This window comes from Citrus sinensis, chromosome 7 (genome assembly GCF_022201045.2).
Source record: "Citrus sinensis cultivar Valencia sweet orange chromosome 7, DVS_A1.0, whole genome shotgun sequence".
Classification (NCBI taxonomy): domain Eukaryota; kingdom Viridiplantae; phylum Streptophyta; class Magnoliopsida; order Sapindales; family Rutaceae; genus Citrus; species Citrus sinensis.
In genome coordinates, this window is record NC_068562.1 from 2,267,745 (window position 1) to 2,283,855 (window position 16,111).

Below are 16,111 nucleotides of genomic sequence, written 5' to 3' on the forward strand. Positions count from 1 at the left end.
ATAATTATTTAATTGGCCTTCCTTAAATTTCTTCTATTTCTATTTGGATAGTATTTTCTTGGTAGTCAGCTATTATTATTTAAAAAAAATATGTTTTAAATTTTTTTCCAAAAACAAAATTTCTTATATTAATCTATAATAAATCTCAGCTTTGACTTTTTATCTTACTATCACAAAAATTATAGTATATATCAGAGGTACTATGGTCCAATTTGAAATTAAAATTGATGTATTAAATTATTTGGTAAACATCAGCTGATGTAGTTTAAAAATTATGTTGATATAATTTTTTATTTGTACCATGAAACGCTTATATCTTTAATAATTTTATCAAAATTACTATTTAAAAATTATGTTAATTACATATTATTAACTTTTGTTTAATAGTTACAGTTTTTTTTTTTTTTACAGTAACTATAATTTCTCAATTCCAAACAAAACCTATATAAAAAATACAACAAATAAACAATATTATGGTACTTGTGTTTTATGTACTTTTTTTTGTTCATAAATTTTAGATTTTTATCTTTCTAATCTAATTTTGTTAACAAATTAAAATGTTTTTTTGAGAAATATTTCTAACTTAAAAAAACTAAACTCTTATAATCAACGTTATATAATTTTTTTTTTTTTTGTATAACTAATTGATTCCCTTTTTTTAATGAAAGAATTAATTTTTTACTTTCTATTTTGTTGATAAGAATGAAATAATTTTATGACCCGGTTAGTATCGCGATTGTTTTACTCTTTTCCATAATCTTGACCCGAGCAAATATTACTTGGGAGTTGAAATATTTCCATAAGCTTTCCTTATTTGCGATTTAATTTATTATTAAAAAAATTCATTGAATTTTTTTTTTAAAATCTGCATTATTATCTATATTTTTTTTTTCTATCTATATTTTCCATGACTTAAAACTCATAATATTTTTTCTTTAAAAATATTATTTTATGACATTATAACGAATAATTTTCTTAATTATGAAAAATGGAGTGGTTATAGGAAAATTATTAGTCACTTAACTAAGAATTAAGTATTGAAGTGAATAAAATTGCTGGTTTTATAATGCTTTCTATAAGATGTTTTAAAGCCTGTCTCTCAAAATTAAGGGGACGAAATTGTATATTTAAAAAAAAAAAGAAAGGAAGCCATTGATCACTGTCTGATCAGTCGATCTGTAGTTTACTTGCTTGGAGCGGGAATAGAAAGCCAAAGGAATAAAAATGATAAAATCGGTGATGGTTATGAACACGCAGGGCAAGCCTCGCCTCGCGAAATTTTACGATTTTCAGGTCTTCCGTTCTCTATCAAACCATTACATTTTTTGTTTATCAATTTTTCCTCCAATCAGTTGCGTCGTTGTATAATCAATTTCGTAATTTCAGCCCGTGGAGAAGCAGCAAGAGCTAATACGCAGCGTTTTCGGAGGTCTGTCTGTCTCTCTCGCTCTCTCTCTGGCACTCAGCAACACGACTGTTTGTATGATTGATCTTCCATTTCTTTATTTATTTTCGTTTTGATATTCATGCAGTCTTATGCGGTAGAGCTGATAATGTCAGCAATTTTGTTGAGGCTGATTCAATTTTCGGCCCGGTATATTCACTTCTTGTTTCATTTTCAATCTTCGATTTTCATTTCAATTTGTTTTCATAATTATTTTCCCTAAGATATGTAAAAGCGGTTGATGTATTTTATCATTTGGTGTCTTCTTTTCCTTAATTATGCTTTTAGCAGGGTACACGCCTTGTATATAAGCACTTTGCAACTCTGTACTTCGTCTTCGTATTTGACAGTTCTGAAAATGAGCTAGCTATGCTTGATCTTATACAAGGTACATTCTATAAGTGTTTTTGTTTAACTTCCACATTTGGATATTCTGTTTTGCCTTAACTTAAGGTTATTAAAATTTCTTGTTCAAGGAAAAAGTTTTGGATGTTGATTATTATGAATGAAGACTTCAGTAGTATAGTATATGGGCTATAATGTTGAGACCTAAAAAGGGAATTTCTGGTCTATCAGCTTGGTAATGAATTCTCCTTGATCATCTTCATAAAAGTGTGTGTAATGTAGCAATAGACCAGAGTTGATTTGTGTCCCTTCTATATGGAATCAACTCAACATATAGTTAATAGCTTGTTGATTATATAAACTACTTTCTTCTTGAACCTTTTACGAGGTTGGATAATTTGTGTCACTTAAAACTTCTGATGACTGCAGTTTTCGTGGAGACTTTAGACAAATGCTTCAAAAATGTATGTGAGCTCGACATTGTGTACAACTACAGCAAGGTTGAGTCTTTATCTTGTTTTCTTCTTTTGAAAAAAACTCTTATGCTCCCTGAAATATGAATTCTTTATATGGTTCAAATTTGAAGGCTCTATGTTGGATTTAACAGGCATGGGAGATTTAGTTGAGAAAACACTTAGATATTTTTATGTTTATGAGTTAGTGATACCTTTTGCTCTGCAGTAGGTCTAGTTGATACCTGAAAGATTATTTCACTGCCTGTTGACTTATTTTAGATTTAAGCATTTAGTTAAATATTGAGTCACTTTGTGAAGCAACTTTTCCTCACTTAAGTTTTTTCAACCATATTGATGTGCTTTTGGGAGTTGTATTGCAACATCCACGTGAAATACTGATGGAACATGTGGTCTGTTGGTCTTTGACCAGAAAATAATGGGCTTCTACGTGATTGCTTTAGAGGGGGACCGAAGCACTCCCTTTCTTTTATAGTAAGCTCTTACAATTTACTATATTTTGGCAGTTGCACACTATTCTTGATGAGATTATTTTTGGAGGTCAAGTGCTGGAAACAAGTTCTATAGAAGTGATCAAGGCTGTTGAAGAAATATCAAAGTGCTCTCCCTCTCTCTCCCTCTACCTGTTTGTCTTTCTTCGGGCCTAGTACTCGCCCACTTTTGTTATGTTATAACTAATAGATGATTCTGCATGTTGCAGGCTGGAATCAGCCTCAAACGCTATCGCACTTGTCTCCAAGTCTGTTTCTGGTTGGCGAAGTCGGTAGCATGTAGTAATGCAGCTGTTAAAAAAAATCAATGTCACAATTTGAAATTTGAAATGCAATTACATTCAGTTTCAAAACTTATTTGTGTTTGAGAGGGTGGGTAGCTGTGATTCAGATTGAGCTGTCAATATGATACAGTGTTTCTAAAATTGGTGAAGATTTTACTTCTTTGACCACTAATAATTGGATTCAATACAATAAGAAGATACGCTTGGTGGCTACTAGCAAAAGCCGGACTGCTGGAGGTTGCATTCAAAATAGATTTTGTGGAAGAAAATGATAATGTAAAAACTCCTATATATTAAATTATGCATATTTACCAATTATGAAGTTTGTCCTTTGTTCCGGAAATGAGTTTGTTCTTTATATTTTGTTTCAATAGAAGTCTTCACCAAAATAGAACAATGATCATTTCAAACTGAAAACAGAAAACAAAAGGTTGTTCTTAGTATTACTTGGCTATCATTGAATAGTTCTGGTGAAACCACAGGATTATTTTCTTTTTCCAATCTCATTTTTCACCATTTATTTGGTTTGTTGACAAAGATGCGCTTAATTAACAACATCAAAGTCATAAGCATCATTAATTCAATGATTTCTTTAAATCTTGAAGAACTATGCGAGCAGCATTACGGCCAGGTGCCCCCATCACGCCACCCCCAGGATGAGTTCCACTCCCGCACATGTATAATCCTTGCAGCGGAGTCCTATAGTTTGACCTATACTCCAAAATTAACAGAAAAAAAAAATTGCATTAAACTTGGCCAGATATAAACATAACAGTCACACAGCAAAGGCTGTAATAATTACCATCCTTTTACTGGTCGCATGAGAAAGAGAGAATCTAATCCCATAGCACCATGAAAGATATTTCCTCCTGTAAATATTCATTTAAAGAATCGGGGACTGAGTGTGATTCATTATATTAATTTTATATCTGTGTGTTTGTGATCTAGGATCCTGAAGGTTGCGGTACTGAAGTACCTGTCAGTCCAATTTCTCTTTCAAGATCTGGTGGTGTCAGCATGTCATAGCCAATAATTGATGAGCTGAAGCCAGGGGCATATTCATCAATCAATGAGAAACATCTATTTGCAAATGAATCCTGCAGTAGAAATTAAATGGATGATATAGGACTACTGGGAAAATATTAGATCAATTAACCTTGCCTTGTGAAATATATATAGGGTTAGTATACCAGCTAGCTGCTGAAAAGGAGACATTCCAAAATTTATGAAGTGGTTACAGAATAACAATTGGAAAACATCTCCAAGTTTAACATGCTATGAAGCTTCAAACTGAGAGACTTAAATTATCAGTTCTACTCACTCTGTAAGCAGGATCCATCCAGCTGCCATCTGATGGCTTATAAGGAGTGTATTGAATAAACAAGTTAATAACATGGTTTCCTGCAAACAGAGAATTTTTTTTTTAATTTACAACGTAGTAGAGAAATTATACTTTTTGCAGATAACATGAAAAACCACAAGGATGACGAATACGTTCCATTTTTTTGCAGGATAAAAGTACCATGAACAAAAAACTATCCAACACCAACTAAATCCATAAAAACCTATGTTTGATACCTGGTGGAGAAATAGTCTTGTCAAGTACAGAAGGAATCGTCATTTCAATAATTGGCCTTCTTGATGGTAATCCATTAACAGCTTCTTGACAGGCAGAATGAATCTCCTCCATGCTAATAACAGTAATAAACCAGATCTAAGATTTGCCGATGTCATTTACACTAAATGGTTTTAATGATGTTAAAGTTCAAAATGAAATGTAAAAGCAGGCATGCAATGGCGAAGTAGCCAAGGTATTTTGATATTTGGGCGTTCTGTTTTACCAAAGCTGGTTTCTAAAACAATTAAATAAGATCTATGAGAGATTGAGAAAGAAAGTGATCGTAAAATCTTGTGTAGTGGAACCACATATTAGTAAATCAAGAAGCAAATTAATCCATTGCACTTGATTTTATCATCAACAACGAGCAATAAGAGCCATTCTATCAATCAAAATCAGACTCCTATCTCGAGTCCATCTTTTCTCTCCAATCAGGTTTGCCCTTCCAACGATAGGCTTCTTACAGATAAGCACATAGGTCAAACCAACAAGTTAACCAAACCGTATCATACCTCTCCGAACCAATATGAATGGTACCCACATGCTGAGGACCTGGATCAGGATGACTTAATTTGCAACATTGAAACTGGGGCAGTTTATCAACAGCTAAGTTTATTTTTGTAGTTCCCTGTTCCAATGAAAGACCGTCATACAAGAAATGTACGTTGAAGAATGAGAAATGACACAACCATTTAAAAGTTTTTTTCCATGGCCCCATAAGAAAAATGTCAGGACAAGACCCACAACGCAGGTATGGCTTTGAAGCACCTTACACTTTTAACAAATTTCAGAATTCAACACATAGCTAATGCATTATTTACCAGTATTATTTATATATAGAATAAAACCACAATGATTTCCTTCAACTTGGAACTGACAGTCCAATTACCCTTTAACTTCCGAACTAACATACAGCTGCATGCCATTAGCCAGCTTCACTTGTACAGAGGAATAAATTATTCCGTATGGATGCTACCCTAATGTTCCAAATTGACAAAATAGCAGATTATGTACAATAAGAGAAAAAAATATCGATTAAAGTAAAAACAAAAAGATTGTCAAAGACTTACAGAGCTGTAGTCAGAGTGCTTAATGGAAAGGATGAAATCATCAGGAAGAATGTTACCAGGCACCAAGTCCTGCGATAGAAAATCGCAGCCTATTATCACAATCAAAATCAATTTGCAGCAGCAAGTTGATGCTGCACAAGAAATTTTGTATTTGTTAACAAGTTACAGGTATAAACGCTTTACCATGAAAGTTTTATATGGGGTTGCGTTTGATAAAACAATTGAAGAATGAACCTGCGCACCATCGGCTAATTGCACCTACATAAAATTAGCAATGTGTCCGATATGTGATTAGTCCGATCCAAACTTCAAAATCCGCTTCATTGAGCGCATGTTATAGTGAAACTAACCCCGTTTACTCTGCCAGAATCGTTGATCATCAATTGTGAAACCTTTAAAAAAGTAAGTAAATAAAAATATAAGTTATACGAGTGACTATATACAATATAGATAACCAATGAAGGTAAAAAGTTTAGGGACAAAGTCATAAATTACTCCAGAGCTATAACCATAAACTAAAGACGCTAAGATAGCTTGAATGCTAAATAATTCTGCAATAAGAGAGGAAGTCACAAACAATTCAAAATTAAACCAGCAAACTTTTACATGTTCATAAATTCCCAGAAAGGCAAGCAAAGAGTACAGGAAATTAATCATTTAAGTTCAGGACCATCCCTCTGCTGCCTAATACAATGTTAACATTCTGCTAGTTCCCATGATTAGTCTTCCTTACTAGCAATGCAGTTCTGTTACATGTAGCTAACTCTCATTGAGTTCTCAACTTTTTAACTGCAAAATCCTTTTATTCCCACCAGAAAAATGCCAAAGCAGGTATAAGCACATGCTGTGGAAAACTTTGCGTTACTTTAAAGCTATACAAAATGATGTCGAAATAATTCCTCCAGATCAATTCCTTTTTGTTCCCCTTCATTCATGTATTATAGGCCAAATTTCATCAACTGCATGATGTTTCTATGGTCACCAGCCAGAGAAAACAAGAGCAATCAGCCCTGGGGGTTCTGCTCTACAGATGAGCAGCACAATGCATAAAAAAGAGCAGCACACATACACTTTGACAAGATCTAACTAGAATTAAATTATACACCATGTAAAATTGATCTAATTCTTGAAAAAGATTTCAAGAGGCTGAGATGACTCTCCTATTAAATTGTCTCAATTAAGTATGATCCTTCAAACATACGTTTCAATTTATTTCAAGCAGGTTCCAGAATTCATCCCACCTATTCTGGTGTGGACTGATACCAAACTACACATGTTCATGCAACCAAAGTCAGCACATACAAGTTCATAGAGTACCTTTTAATCAATAATAAGGAATGAGGTGGATCACAAAGGCTAAAGAAGTGATATTGGGCAAAAATACCTCTGCTCTTGTCACGATATGAGCCCCAGCTTCCCGAGCAGCACTGCCGATGGCCATGGATACTGAACCCATCCCACCTTCAACATATCTGGGGAAGTGTTAGTTATCAAAAATTCTAGTCACCTAGACAGCTTATAATGTGATAGATCCAACAGAATCATGGCTCACTGAAATTATCAACACTAAAGAACTGCTCTGGAAATTTTAACAAAGCAAAAATGCAAACTAATGTAGGAAGAAATGGGCAAATAATATGAAGGGAAATTTACAATCGCCCACCTATTTGTTTTGCCTTTTTCAAAAATACACAAACACTTTTTTTTTTCAGTGCGCCACCTAAAGTTTGTTTTTTGTTGCATTCGTCCACTTCCGTCTAATTTCCGTTAGTGGATTTAACGGAATGTTAATGAAATGACCTTTTTACCCCTCAAAATTACAATTTAACCCAAAATAAATAGAAATTGGAGATAAATTAGATGGATTTAATTTTTTTCAAAGATGGATGCTAGAAATTGGAGGAAAATAGTGTTTGTTGCTTGCTAAATTTAGAAAATTTGTATTTATTTTTTTGAAAGAGAAAAAATAAATACAAATTTTCTAAATCTAGCAAGCAACAAACACTATTTTCTTCCAAAAAAATAAATACAAATTTTCTAAATTTAGCAAGCAACAAACACTATTTTCCTCCAATCAACCTTTGAAAAAAATTAAATCCATCCAATTTATCTCCAATTTCTATTTATTTTGGGTTAAATTATAATTTTGAAGGGTAAAAAGGTCATTCTGTTAAATTCGCTAACGGAAATTAGACGGAAGTGGACGAATGCAACAAAAAGCAAACTTCAGGTGGCGCGCTGAAAAAAAAAAAATGTTTGTGTATTTTTGAAAAAGGCAAAACAAACAGGTGGACGGTTGTAAATTTTCCTAATATGAATTTGAGAAAAACACATGAGACCAAACTTTAATGGCATATCCCATACATGGCAATATGCAGGTAATTAATCTGGTGGGTTTAATAGAGTAGAAACATACAAGTCCATTTCTATATTCTCCGGCACAGGATTCCAAGAATGCAAAATAACAGGGGGCCACTGGTACCATGGTAAATTTGAAGATTTTTGAATTTTTTAAGGGGATACTTGGCATATTACGGCTTTGTACTTCCCTGAAGCACAATACATACATCAACCCAGCAAAAGAAATACCTACGACCAAATTCCAGGATTGCCATCAGTTTCTCCCATCACATGATGTAGAAGAACATATCCACTCCCAGGTGTGTGGACGCTACTCTACAGTAGAAATATGAAATGGAAAAATGAGTTTTAGCTCAGGTAAAATTGCAAAAAATGAGTAATATTTGATTAATTTCTAATGAAATGAAATGACCCATCATCACATCATTTTCAGTTGTCACTAGAGAAAGCCAATTGCGCAAGGATGGTAATTCTTAGGGACTATATTACATAGAAAATACGAATTTGAAACCAATCCATCTCCTTACCAATCAACAAGGGTTTCTTACCATGGTCCCTATCACAGCATCTGTGGCAAGGGTTGCCTTCAAAACATCTGTCTGTATGCATCAAAGTCCACAAACGAAAATTGATTAGCAGACATAAGCAAACCCTTCAACAAAGAATATCTAACAGCAATATGACAACTAATGAAAGATGTGTGTTGAAAAAAGACAACATTGGTGAAGAAAAGCTTGAGGAGTTCATATGAGATATTGCATAACATACCACAAAATTAGATAGATGATACAAATTAACTACAAATGAATTACCAAATAGCATACAATCAGAAAATTCAGAATGGTTTGCCAGAGGTAAGTACTGAGGAATTGAGAAAAATCCAATGAATACATACCCATGGAAATCAAGATATCCATATCAACAACATTAAGCTCAAATCTAAAAAGTTGGTTTCACTTTCAGCTGAGATTCCAATAAGAAAATAAACTTAACAAACATAGTTCAAAAAATCAAAGGATAAACTACAAAGAAATCAAGATTAAATGACAACCTCAAACCACTTGTTCAAAACCTTAGAAGCTGGTGAGAGTAAAAGGTCCACAAATTCCCTGTCAAAACATGTAAATACATTTTTAGAAAGGAAGAGGCTGCAATTCATGATAGCTAAGCCGGACAATCATGTCATGTCACTCATATCAAGGCTAGTTAGGTGTCATTGCATTAAAAATCACTCAAGATTAACAAAAAGAACCCTTACACCAAGTCTTTTTGCCCCAGTGAGATGGCCCGTCGTAAGCAATGAGCCCAAAAGGCTGAGTTTCGTATTTTATTCTTGAATTGATGACTGTAAGATGAGCTACCTTGCAACAATTCGGGAGGGGACGAATCGAAAAGTAGATCCACGAATTGGCTGAATTTATCGAGCTGGTCCTCAAATCTGTGAAATGTAATTAAAATTGCATGACATAAGCATTTAGAATAAAAAGAGGAATGAAAAAATATACCCACGTCAGCTCTCACAAGTAACCTGTATTTAAATATTTAGTTAACTTTCACATAATTATTCACTTGTCTGAAGGTAATACACTAATATTCCATGATTTAAACCTACTAAATTTACAGATATGTTAGCCTCATTCTATTTTATTTTTCTTTTTGTCCGTCCACTTGTTTGTTAATCTGATAATCACATTAACGGACGCAACTAAGGTCATCTTCAAGAAACTAAATCTTAGATTTTCCTTAAAAAAAAATTTTTTCAACATACCGTTAAACTAAAACCATACATATATTATATATTCATATAACCACAGCATGTAACAAAATAAAAACAGGAATTTTTTTTGGGGGGGGGGGGGGGGGGGGGAAGGCACCTGACATAAGCATCGGCGTCTCGTTCTGAGAACTTGGAAATCTCCGAATGATTGAGTTGCTTATCAGGTCCCAGTAAAAGGTAACGTCCATCCAAACATGGCGTAAACGATGATGGATTTCGCTTCAACAACTTCATTCCATGTCTCGCCAATTCGAGTTCCCTGTTTTAATTAAAAATTAAAAGAAAAGAAAAATCGAATAAATGAAGTGAAGGCCATTGTATTTTGTTTGGAAAAACGCGGGACTCAAACACACTTGATGAGGGAGGGACGGAGGAGGCTTTGGAGGTAACTGCAGCGAGAGAACTTGAAGCCAGGGATAAGTTCTTCAGTCACGGCTGCCCCGCCAATGACGTGGCGTCTCTCGAGTACGGCCACTGAGAGGCCTGCGCGAGCCAAATAAGCGGCCGCTGTTAAGCCGTTGTGGCCTCCACCGATCACCAGAGCGTCCCATTTCTTCTCCTTCAAAGCGCTTGTGGTGCTGGTGAAGCTTCTTCGCCACATTTCAGGTCAGGTACGGTGTGTGATATTAACTAATTTGGTTTTTCTCCTCCAACTAAGAAAGGAAAGGGAGTGTTCTGTTTTGCACTTGCACAGTCGGATCTTTTTGTTTTTCCAGTAGTGGATGTCAAATCCATACGTCAGCAGCGCAGAGCCAGAGTGGAATTTATTTACACCTCAGCTTTTGTTGTCATTTGCGATAATTCCACAACTTCTCAGAAAACCGATCAGAGAAATAAAATTCATTATAACTTGTTAATTTAGTTGAGGGTAAAAAATAGAAATTTAGAAGCTGGTCCCGGCGGGGCTCGAACCCGCGACCTTCGGCTCATAAGACCAACGCTCTAACCAACTGAGCTACGGGACCAGTATGTTTCATAGGAGCCGGAGCAATTTGTATTGACGCGTTTCTTTAAATTCCAGACCAACGACAATTGAGGCTAGAGGCCACCAACAACAGTATCTTGTATTAAACTTTAATCCTTAAATACTAAAACATTTTATCCTTTATTTCGCTATGGTTTGGATGACTTTATTACTGTTGACAACCAACGTTAATTAAACAACCGTTACTTTAATATTATACAAATACGTATGTTGATACGATGAGTATAGGTGTTTGTAATTGAACTTTTGCTTATTAATCCTATATCATCTTTTTTAATTGGTAATTATTTTTTTAGTTTTTACAATCTATACATATTAATTTAAAATTTTCTAAAAATCTGAATTTATACGTTTATTATAACACAACATAAAAGTATACGAAAATAACTCATAAACTACATCTATTCTTTATTCTCACTATAATTAAAAATATATATATGTCCATCTTTATTTATGGGCGATGAAAAAAGTGGTTTTAACTGATAAATAATTTCCTTCACTACTTAACTACTTTATTTTTATAATACACATTTTCTTCTCGAATTATTTATTCATTCTCCAATTAAATATATTATGGTGAATAATAGCCATTTGGGAGAGCTACGTAGCCTGTCCCAAACGGGGTTAATTGCACAGAATAGCACGGTGAGATTCTTCATATTTCTTGCTTTAAGATGCTACGACGGAGGAACATAACGTACAAAATACGGGCATCGAATACGGTGAATGGATTATGATATATAAACAAAAGCAAAATGCAGGAGAACAAAAAAAAAAGCTCCTTTTTTAAAATTGTATTTCCAATATAGTTATTTATTTTTATTTTTATTAATCTCGTTCTTTTAAGGGAAAATGACACAGAGACCCCCAACGTTTGAATAAGGGACATAAAATTTTCTAATGTTTTAAAAAAGACACTCAGACCCCCATTGGTTAACGAAAATCGTTTCGTTAAATCATTACAAGGTTAATACTGTAATTACAAATAAAAAACAAGTGAATTGACTAAAAACCCACACACACATCACACGCACAAACAAACCCCACACACACACTGATTCCAGACAAATCTTTTAACACACACTCATGGTTTGCCTTCCGAATGCTGCTGGGGCTGCCGGAAGTTGCTGGAACTGCTCACGCTACCGAAAGCTGCTGGAACTGCTCGTGCGTCGATCGAGACCGCGTCTAGTTGCCGGATCTGCTCGCGATCGACGTTTGGCTGCTGCTTGTGCTGTTGGAACTGCTGGAATCTCGCGTTTGGCTATTGGAACTGCTCGCGTTTGGCTGCTGCTTGTGCTCGCGTTTGGTTGCTGATCTTGCTTGTTGAATCTCGCGTTTGGCTGTTGGAAGTGCTCGCTTTTGGTTGCTGCTCTTGCTTGTGGAATCCAGGGTTCAATTCTCTTAAATCTTATTTTTTCTCTTTAATTTTCATTTTTTTTACTAAATTAACTTCTCTAGCATGTTTGATGCATATGTGATGTATGTGCATGAATATAAATAAATGATTACGAGAATTTTTTTTTTTTTGGTTTATGGTTGTTTGATGAACATAGTTCTTAATTCTTGCTAATTACTTTTGTTATTTCTTTTCTTTATCAATTTTTAGATGTGCATGGAATTTTCTTTATCAAATTTATTTTATTATATCTAACCAGTTGGGCTAGAATTCTACCTAGGTGAGATATTATGCATTTTTTTTAATGGTCCTGGAGCATGTGAATTTTGTGCTTAATTTATTAGTGAAAAGAATGTATTGGTTTGCAGATGGTTGATCAGTCATCCCAAAACATGAATACTCACTCACTTTATTCTTTTGAACAAGAAGATGATGAAGCATATTGGTCAAATGATGACAATGAAGACATAACACCTGCTGATGATGAGGGAGTTGATGTTGGGCATATTGAAAGTTGTGAAGAAGTGGATTATGAAGATAGTGAAGAAGAAGATAGAATTCTTTCTAATTGTGAGTCAGATGATAGAGAGCATGGCCTGCTTTCTGATTCTGAAGATGAGCAATCATTTCATTGTTCAAAATCTAACCCTAATGAAATGATTGAAATCAGTGTTGGGCAGGAGTTCGACAATGTCCAACATTTCAGAAGAGTACTTGAAAACTACGTTATTAAGAATGGGTTTGATCTTAACATAATTAAGAATGAGAAAAGAAGGTTTAGAGCAAAGTGTTCCAATGAGGACTGTCCGTGGTTTATTTATGCAGCACTAGTAGAATTTGGGACAAAATTCAGAATTCAGAAGCTGAATAATGTACATGAATGTAATGGAGTGTTAGAGAACAAAGAGGCATCATATAAATGGATTGCCTCTCAGTTTGAATAATGTACATGAATGTTATGTTTACTGGATTGATGGTTTTAATGTCTATTGGATATGTTATTTAGTACAATTAAGATTTTGTAATTATTGTTGTAACTAATTTTTTTTTATTTTGTTGATTATATAAGTTTAAATGATTGACATATGAAGAATTGTTATTTTTATTATATTAATAATCAATTTAATTTATTTTTATTCTTGAGTAATGGATTAAATTTATTTAGTTTGAAGAGAAAATTTAACAAAAATTAAATGAAAAATTTATGTAATGAAGGTATATTCGTAATTTTATTAATAATATAGGGATAAATTAAATAATGAACAATTAATTTTTAATATGCTATAAGGGTATAATGATAATTATATTTTAAAATTATAAATTCTGTTAAAAGAAACGGTTTCTGTTAACCAATGAAGGTCTGAGTATCTTTTTTAAAATATTAAAAAATTTTATATCCTTTATTCAAATATTAGAGGCCTCTGTGTCCTTTTTTCTTCTTTTAAATATACATAGTTTCCAATTTCCACGGTGAATAAACGAGGAGATTATTAAAAGTGACGTGGCACAGAATGTTATTGAAAATAAAATTCAAAGTAGTCTCGTCTATGCCTATCTTAAGCGCCGGCGAACCAAAACATTAAAACTTGGAAGAAAAGAGAGGAAAAGATGACTCTTGGTCTGATCAATGCGAACCCGGTGGTTCACGCTAAGAAGGCAAGGGTGCCCCGCACCGAAGAGTCCCACTCTCACTCCGACGACTGCGTTGATCCCCTCGAGATATATGATATCCTTTTTCCGCTGACTCATTCTTTTTTGATTATTTGAATTGAAAAACGAAATGGCGATCCTTGACTCAAATCGTAAATTTTGTGAGAGATATAAGAGATCCAGAGCATCCTTATTCTCTAGAGCAGCTGAGCGTTCTATCTGAGGAATCGATCACTGTTGACGAGAAGCTTGGGCGTATTTTGTAAGTCTTGATTTACTTGGCCCTCAATATCAACTTGTGTTTCACTATAGATTCCATTTTGTTGTTGGTATATTGGTTTAATTAATCAATTTTTATCACACTCAAGCTAACTATTAGGCATTTTCTTATTTAATTTTTAGGATAACTTTCACTCCCACTATTCAGCATTGCAGTATGGCGGCGGTGATTGGTCTCTGCTTGAGGGTTAAACTGAAAGAATTTTTCCCTCCGCATTTCAAGGTCAGATTTTGAGTTGTGATTTTCGATAATTGTTTTGACCTTTACTTTATTCTGATTGAATGCGAACGCCAAAACTGAAAGAATGCAATGAACATCATGAATTGTTTTCCTTACTAGCTTATTTCATGTGAATGCTGTCTCTTTAGTCTTATCTGCTTGTTTGTTTATCATCATAAACTTATTCTGAATTTTAATCAGAATTTGTGTTTCCTATCTCTTGTTTGACAGTTGTGAATGCAAGTCTGTTACTTATTTTGGCTAGAGTAATATTACGAATACAACTATCTATATATTAACTTTTTTTTTATTTTCACCCGTCCACAACTTTCATGTTACATTAATTCGTAGGAGAAGAGTTTATTGTTGTTTAGATTGTGTATGTTGTCAGTATATACTACAAATTAAAAATGTCACCACACCTACACTAGGAGTGTACCAATATCAGTTGGTTTGCAAGATGATGGGGAATCAGTTTGGTAATGCAGCTTTTCTATTTTTGGCTTCTCAGCCATCTGGAATTATCTGCATGCGTCAGATTCTCTGGAAGTGATATTCCTTAATTGTTAATGGCTATCCTGAGCGGAAAAATTGGGATCTGCTAGTACGTTTTCCCTCGGCATGTATATTCAAACTAACTCTAGAGGAATAGTTTATGTGCTTAATGCATTAAGTAACTGGTATTCATGTAGTTTCTTTCTTTTTTTATCTTGAAAGGGATATTTACCTAGTTTCTTACTATGTTTACTGATATACTTTTGCAGCTTGACATCAAAGTTGCTCCTGGATCCCATGCTGATGAAGAATCAGGTAAAATTGCTCAACTCATATAATGCCATTCAACTTATATGGTAATTATGCCTTTTCCTTTTTATACTTGCTTTGCATCTTTGTGAATATGATTGAATCTTCTTGAAGAATGGGTACTTCTCATGAACATATCAGTCCCTTATCTTCTACTTCGCCATCTTAAATAATTTTCTCTAGGAAAAAGTGCATCGTAGGGAAGGAGGTTTATTAAATCATTATTATTTATTTTTTGCAATTTTTCTTTTGTAAAAGTTACAGATTGATTATGAAAAGATATACAAAGTTTTTTTTCTTTGTTAAATTCATTTTACTGTTCATATTTTGCCTTGAAGATCTTTTCCATTCAGAATGATGCAATATTATTAATTTTGCCTCATTTATCTCTGGAGCATTTCTGAAATAACATGGTCATTACAATAGGATTTACATTCTAACTTGGTTCAATTAGCTGAACTCCTCTGACATTGGCCTTCCTTTGGTTTCAAAACTATTCTTTAAGTTGAGCATGTTTCTCTGTGCAGTTAATAAGCAGTTGAATGATAAAGAAAGAATTGCAGCTGCTTTGGAGAATCCTAACCTTCGCCAACTTGTTGATGAGTGTCTCTATTCCTGTGAAATTTGAGCAAGTGCACTCAACTGAGCAAAAATCACTGTACAGAGTAAACAGCAGCAGTATTGGGGTGTATGTAATAAGAAATGTTGTTGTAAAATGAATTTGATGTAATGACTCTACTGTACCTCTGTTGTGTGCCTCCTCCATTTTTGTTGGCTTTATTGATCAATTTATGAATCCTTTTACAGACGCTAGAAACTTAGATGGTGCACCAAGCTGCTTAACAATTTAGCAAACTATTTCAAGGCGGCAATTGAATAAGCTGTGAAAGAATTTAAAATTTCGTTTGTGA

General features: G+C 33.9%; 3 protein-coding genes and 1 non-coding gene across 5 annotated transcripts; 2 read left to right on the top strand and 2 right to left on the bottom strand.

Moving 5' to 3' along the window:
- Nucleotides 1-1,045: 1,045 nt before the first annotated feature.
- On the top strand, nt 1,046-3,355 carry LOC102626246 (AP-3 complex subunit sigma). 2 transcript variants are annotated; one of them, XM_025097520.2, is made up of 7 exons: nt 1,046-1,293; nt 1,387-1,429; nt 1,533-1,594; nt 1,733-1,832; nt 2,219-2,289; nt 2,769-2,860; nt 2,963-3,355. In XM_025097520.2, the coding sequence occupies exons 1-7, from the start codon at nt 1,225-1,227 to the stop codon at nt 3,027-3,029; spliced, it is 504 nt and encodes a 167-aa protein (XP_024953288.1). In that variant the 5' UTR covers nt 1,046-1,224; the 3' UTR covers nt 3,030-3,355. The 2 variants fall into 2 exon arrangements, with proteins under 2 accessions (XP_024953288.1, XP_006466790.1); XM_006466727.4 differs by having other exon boundaries at nt 1,047-1,293; nt 1,736-1,832.
- Nucleotides 3,356-3,416: 61 nt separating this feature from the next.
- LOC102625956 (uncharacterized) lies at nt 3,417-10,686 on the bottom strand. The gene is made up of 16 exons (XM_006466726.4): nt 10,217-10,686; nt 9,961-10,122; nt 9,345-9,524; nt 9,138-9,195; nt 8,635-8,685; nt 8,319-8,401; nt 7,110-7,197; nt 6,076-6,117; nt 5,909-5,983; nt 5,726-5,794; nt 5,168-5,283; nt 4,616-4,728; nt 4,359-4,438; nt 4,014-4,134; nt 3,840-3,906; nt 3,417-3,748 (listed from the first exon to the last, which is right to left on the bottom strand). Exons 1-16 carry the CDS (start codon nt 10,462-10,464, stop codon nt 3,613-3,615), a joined length of 1,689 nt encoding a protein of 562 aa, XP_006466789.1. The 5' UTR covers nt 10,465-10,686; the 3' UTR covers nt 3,417-3,612.
- Nucleotides 10,687-10,754: 68 nt separating this feature from the next.
- TRNAI-UAU (transfer RNA isoleucine (anticodon UAU)) lies at nt 10,755-10,828 on the bottom strand. Its single transcript has one exon. It is a non-coding gene; the product is annotated as a tRNA-Ile (tRNA).
- A 2,957-nt stretch (nt 10,829-13,785) lies between these two features.
- Nucleotides 13,786-16,008, top strand: LOC102625666 (protein AE7-like 1). Its single transcript, XM_006466725.4, has 5 exons — nt 13,786-13,973; nt 14,054-14,159; nt 14,300-14,399; nt 15,161-15,206; nt 15,728-16,008. Exons 1-5 carry the CDS (start codon nt 13,856-13,858, stop codon nt 15,826-15,828), a joined length of 471 nt encoding a protein of 156 aa, XP_006466788.1. The 5' UTR covers nt 13,786-13,855; the 3' UTR covers nt 15,829-16,008.
- The last annotated feature ends 103 nt before the right edge of the window (nt 16,009-16,111 follow it).

Coding starts and splice junctions, on each gene's coding strand:
- LOC102625666 (XM_006466725.4), top strand. CDS start 13,856: ATGACTCTTGGTCTGATCAATGCGAACCCGGTGGTTCACGCTAAGAAG. Junction 14,160..14,299: donor GAGAAGCTTGGGCGTATTTT/GTAAGTCTTGAT, acceptor TTTAATTTTTAG/GATAACTTTCACTCCCACTA. Junction 14,400..15,160: donor TTTTCCCTCCGCATTTCAAG/GTCAGATTTTGA, acceptor ATACTTTTGCAG/CTTGACATCAAAGTTGCTCC.
- LOC102625956 (XM_006466726.4), bottom strand. CDS start 10,464: ATGTGGCGAAGAAGCTTCACCAGCACCACAAGCGCTTTGAAGGAGAAG. Junction 10,123..10,216: donor CTCCGTCCCTCCCTCATCAA/GTGTGTTTGAGT, acceptor TAATTAAAACAG/GGAACTCGAATTGGCGAGAC. Junction 8,402..8,634: donor ATGCTGTGATAGGGACCATG/GTAAGAAACCCT, acceptor TTTCTACTGTAG/AGTAGCGTCCACACACCTGG.
- LOC102626246 (XM_025097520.2), top strand. CDS start 1,225: ATGATAAAATCGGTGATGGTTATGAACACGCAGGGCAAGCCTCGCCTC. Junction 1,294..1,386: donor CGAAATTTTACGATTTTCAG/GTCTTCCGTTCT, acceptor TCGTAATTTCAG/CCCGTGGAGAAGCAGCAAGA. Junction 1,595..1,732: donor CTGATTCAATTTTCGGCCCG/GTATATTCACTT, acceptor TTATGCTTTTAG/CAGGGTACACGCCTTGTATA.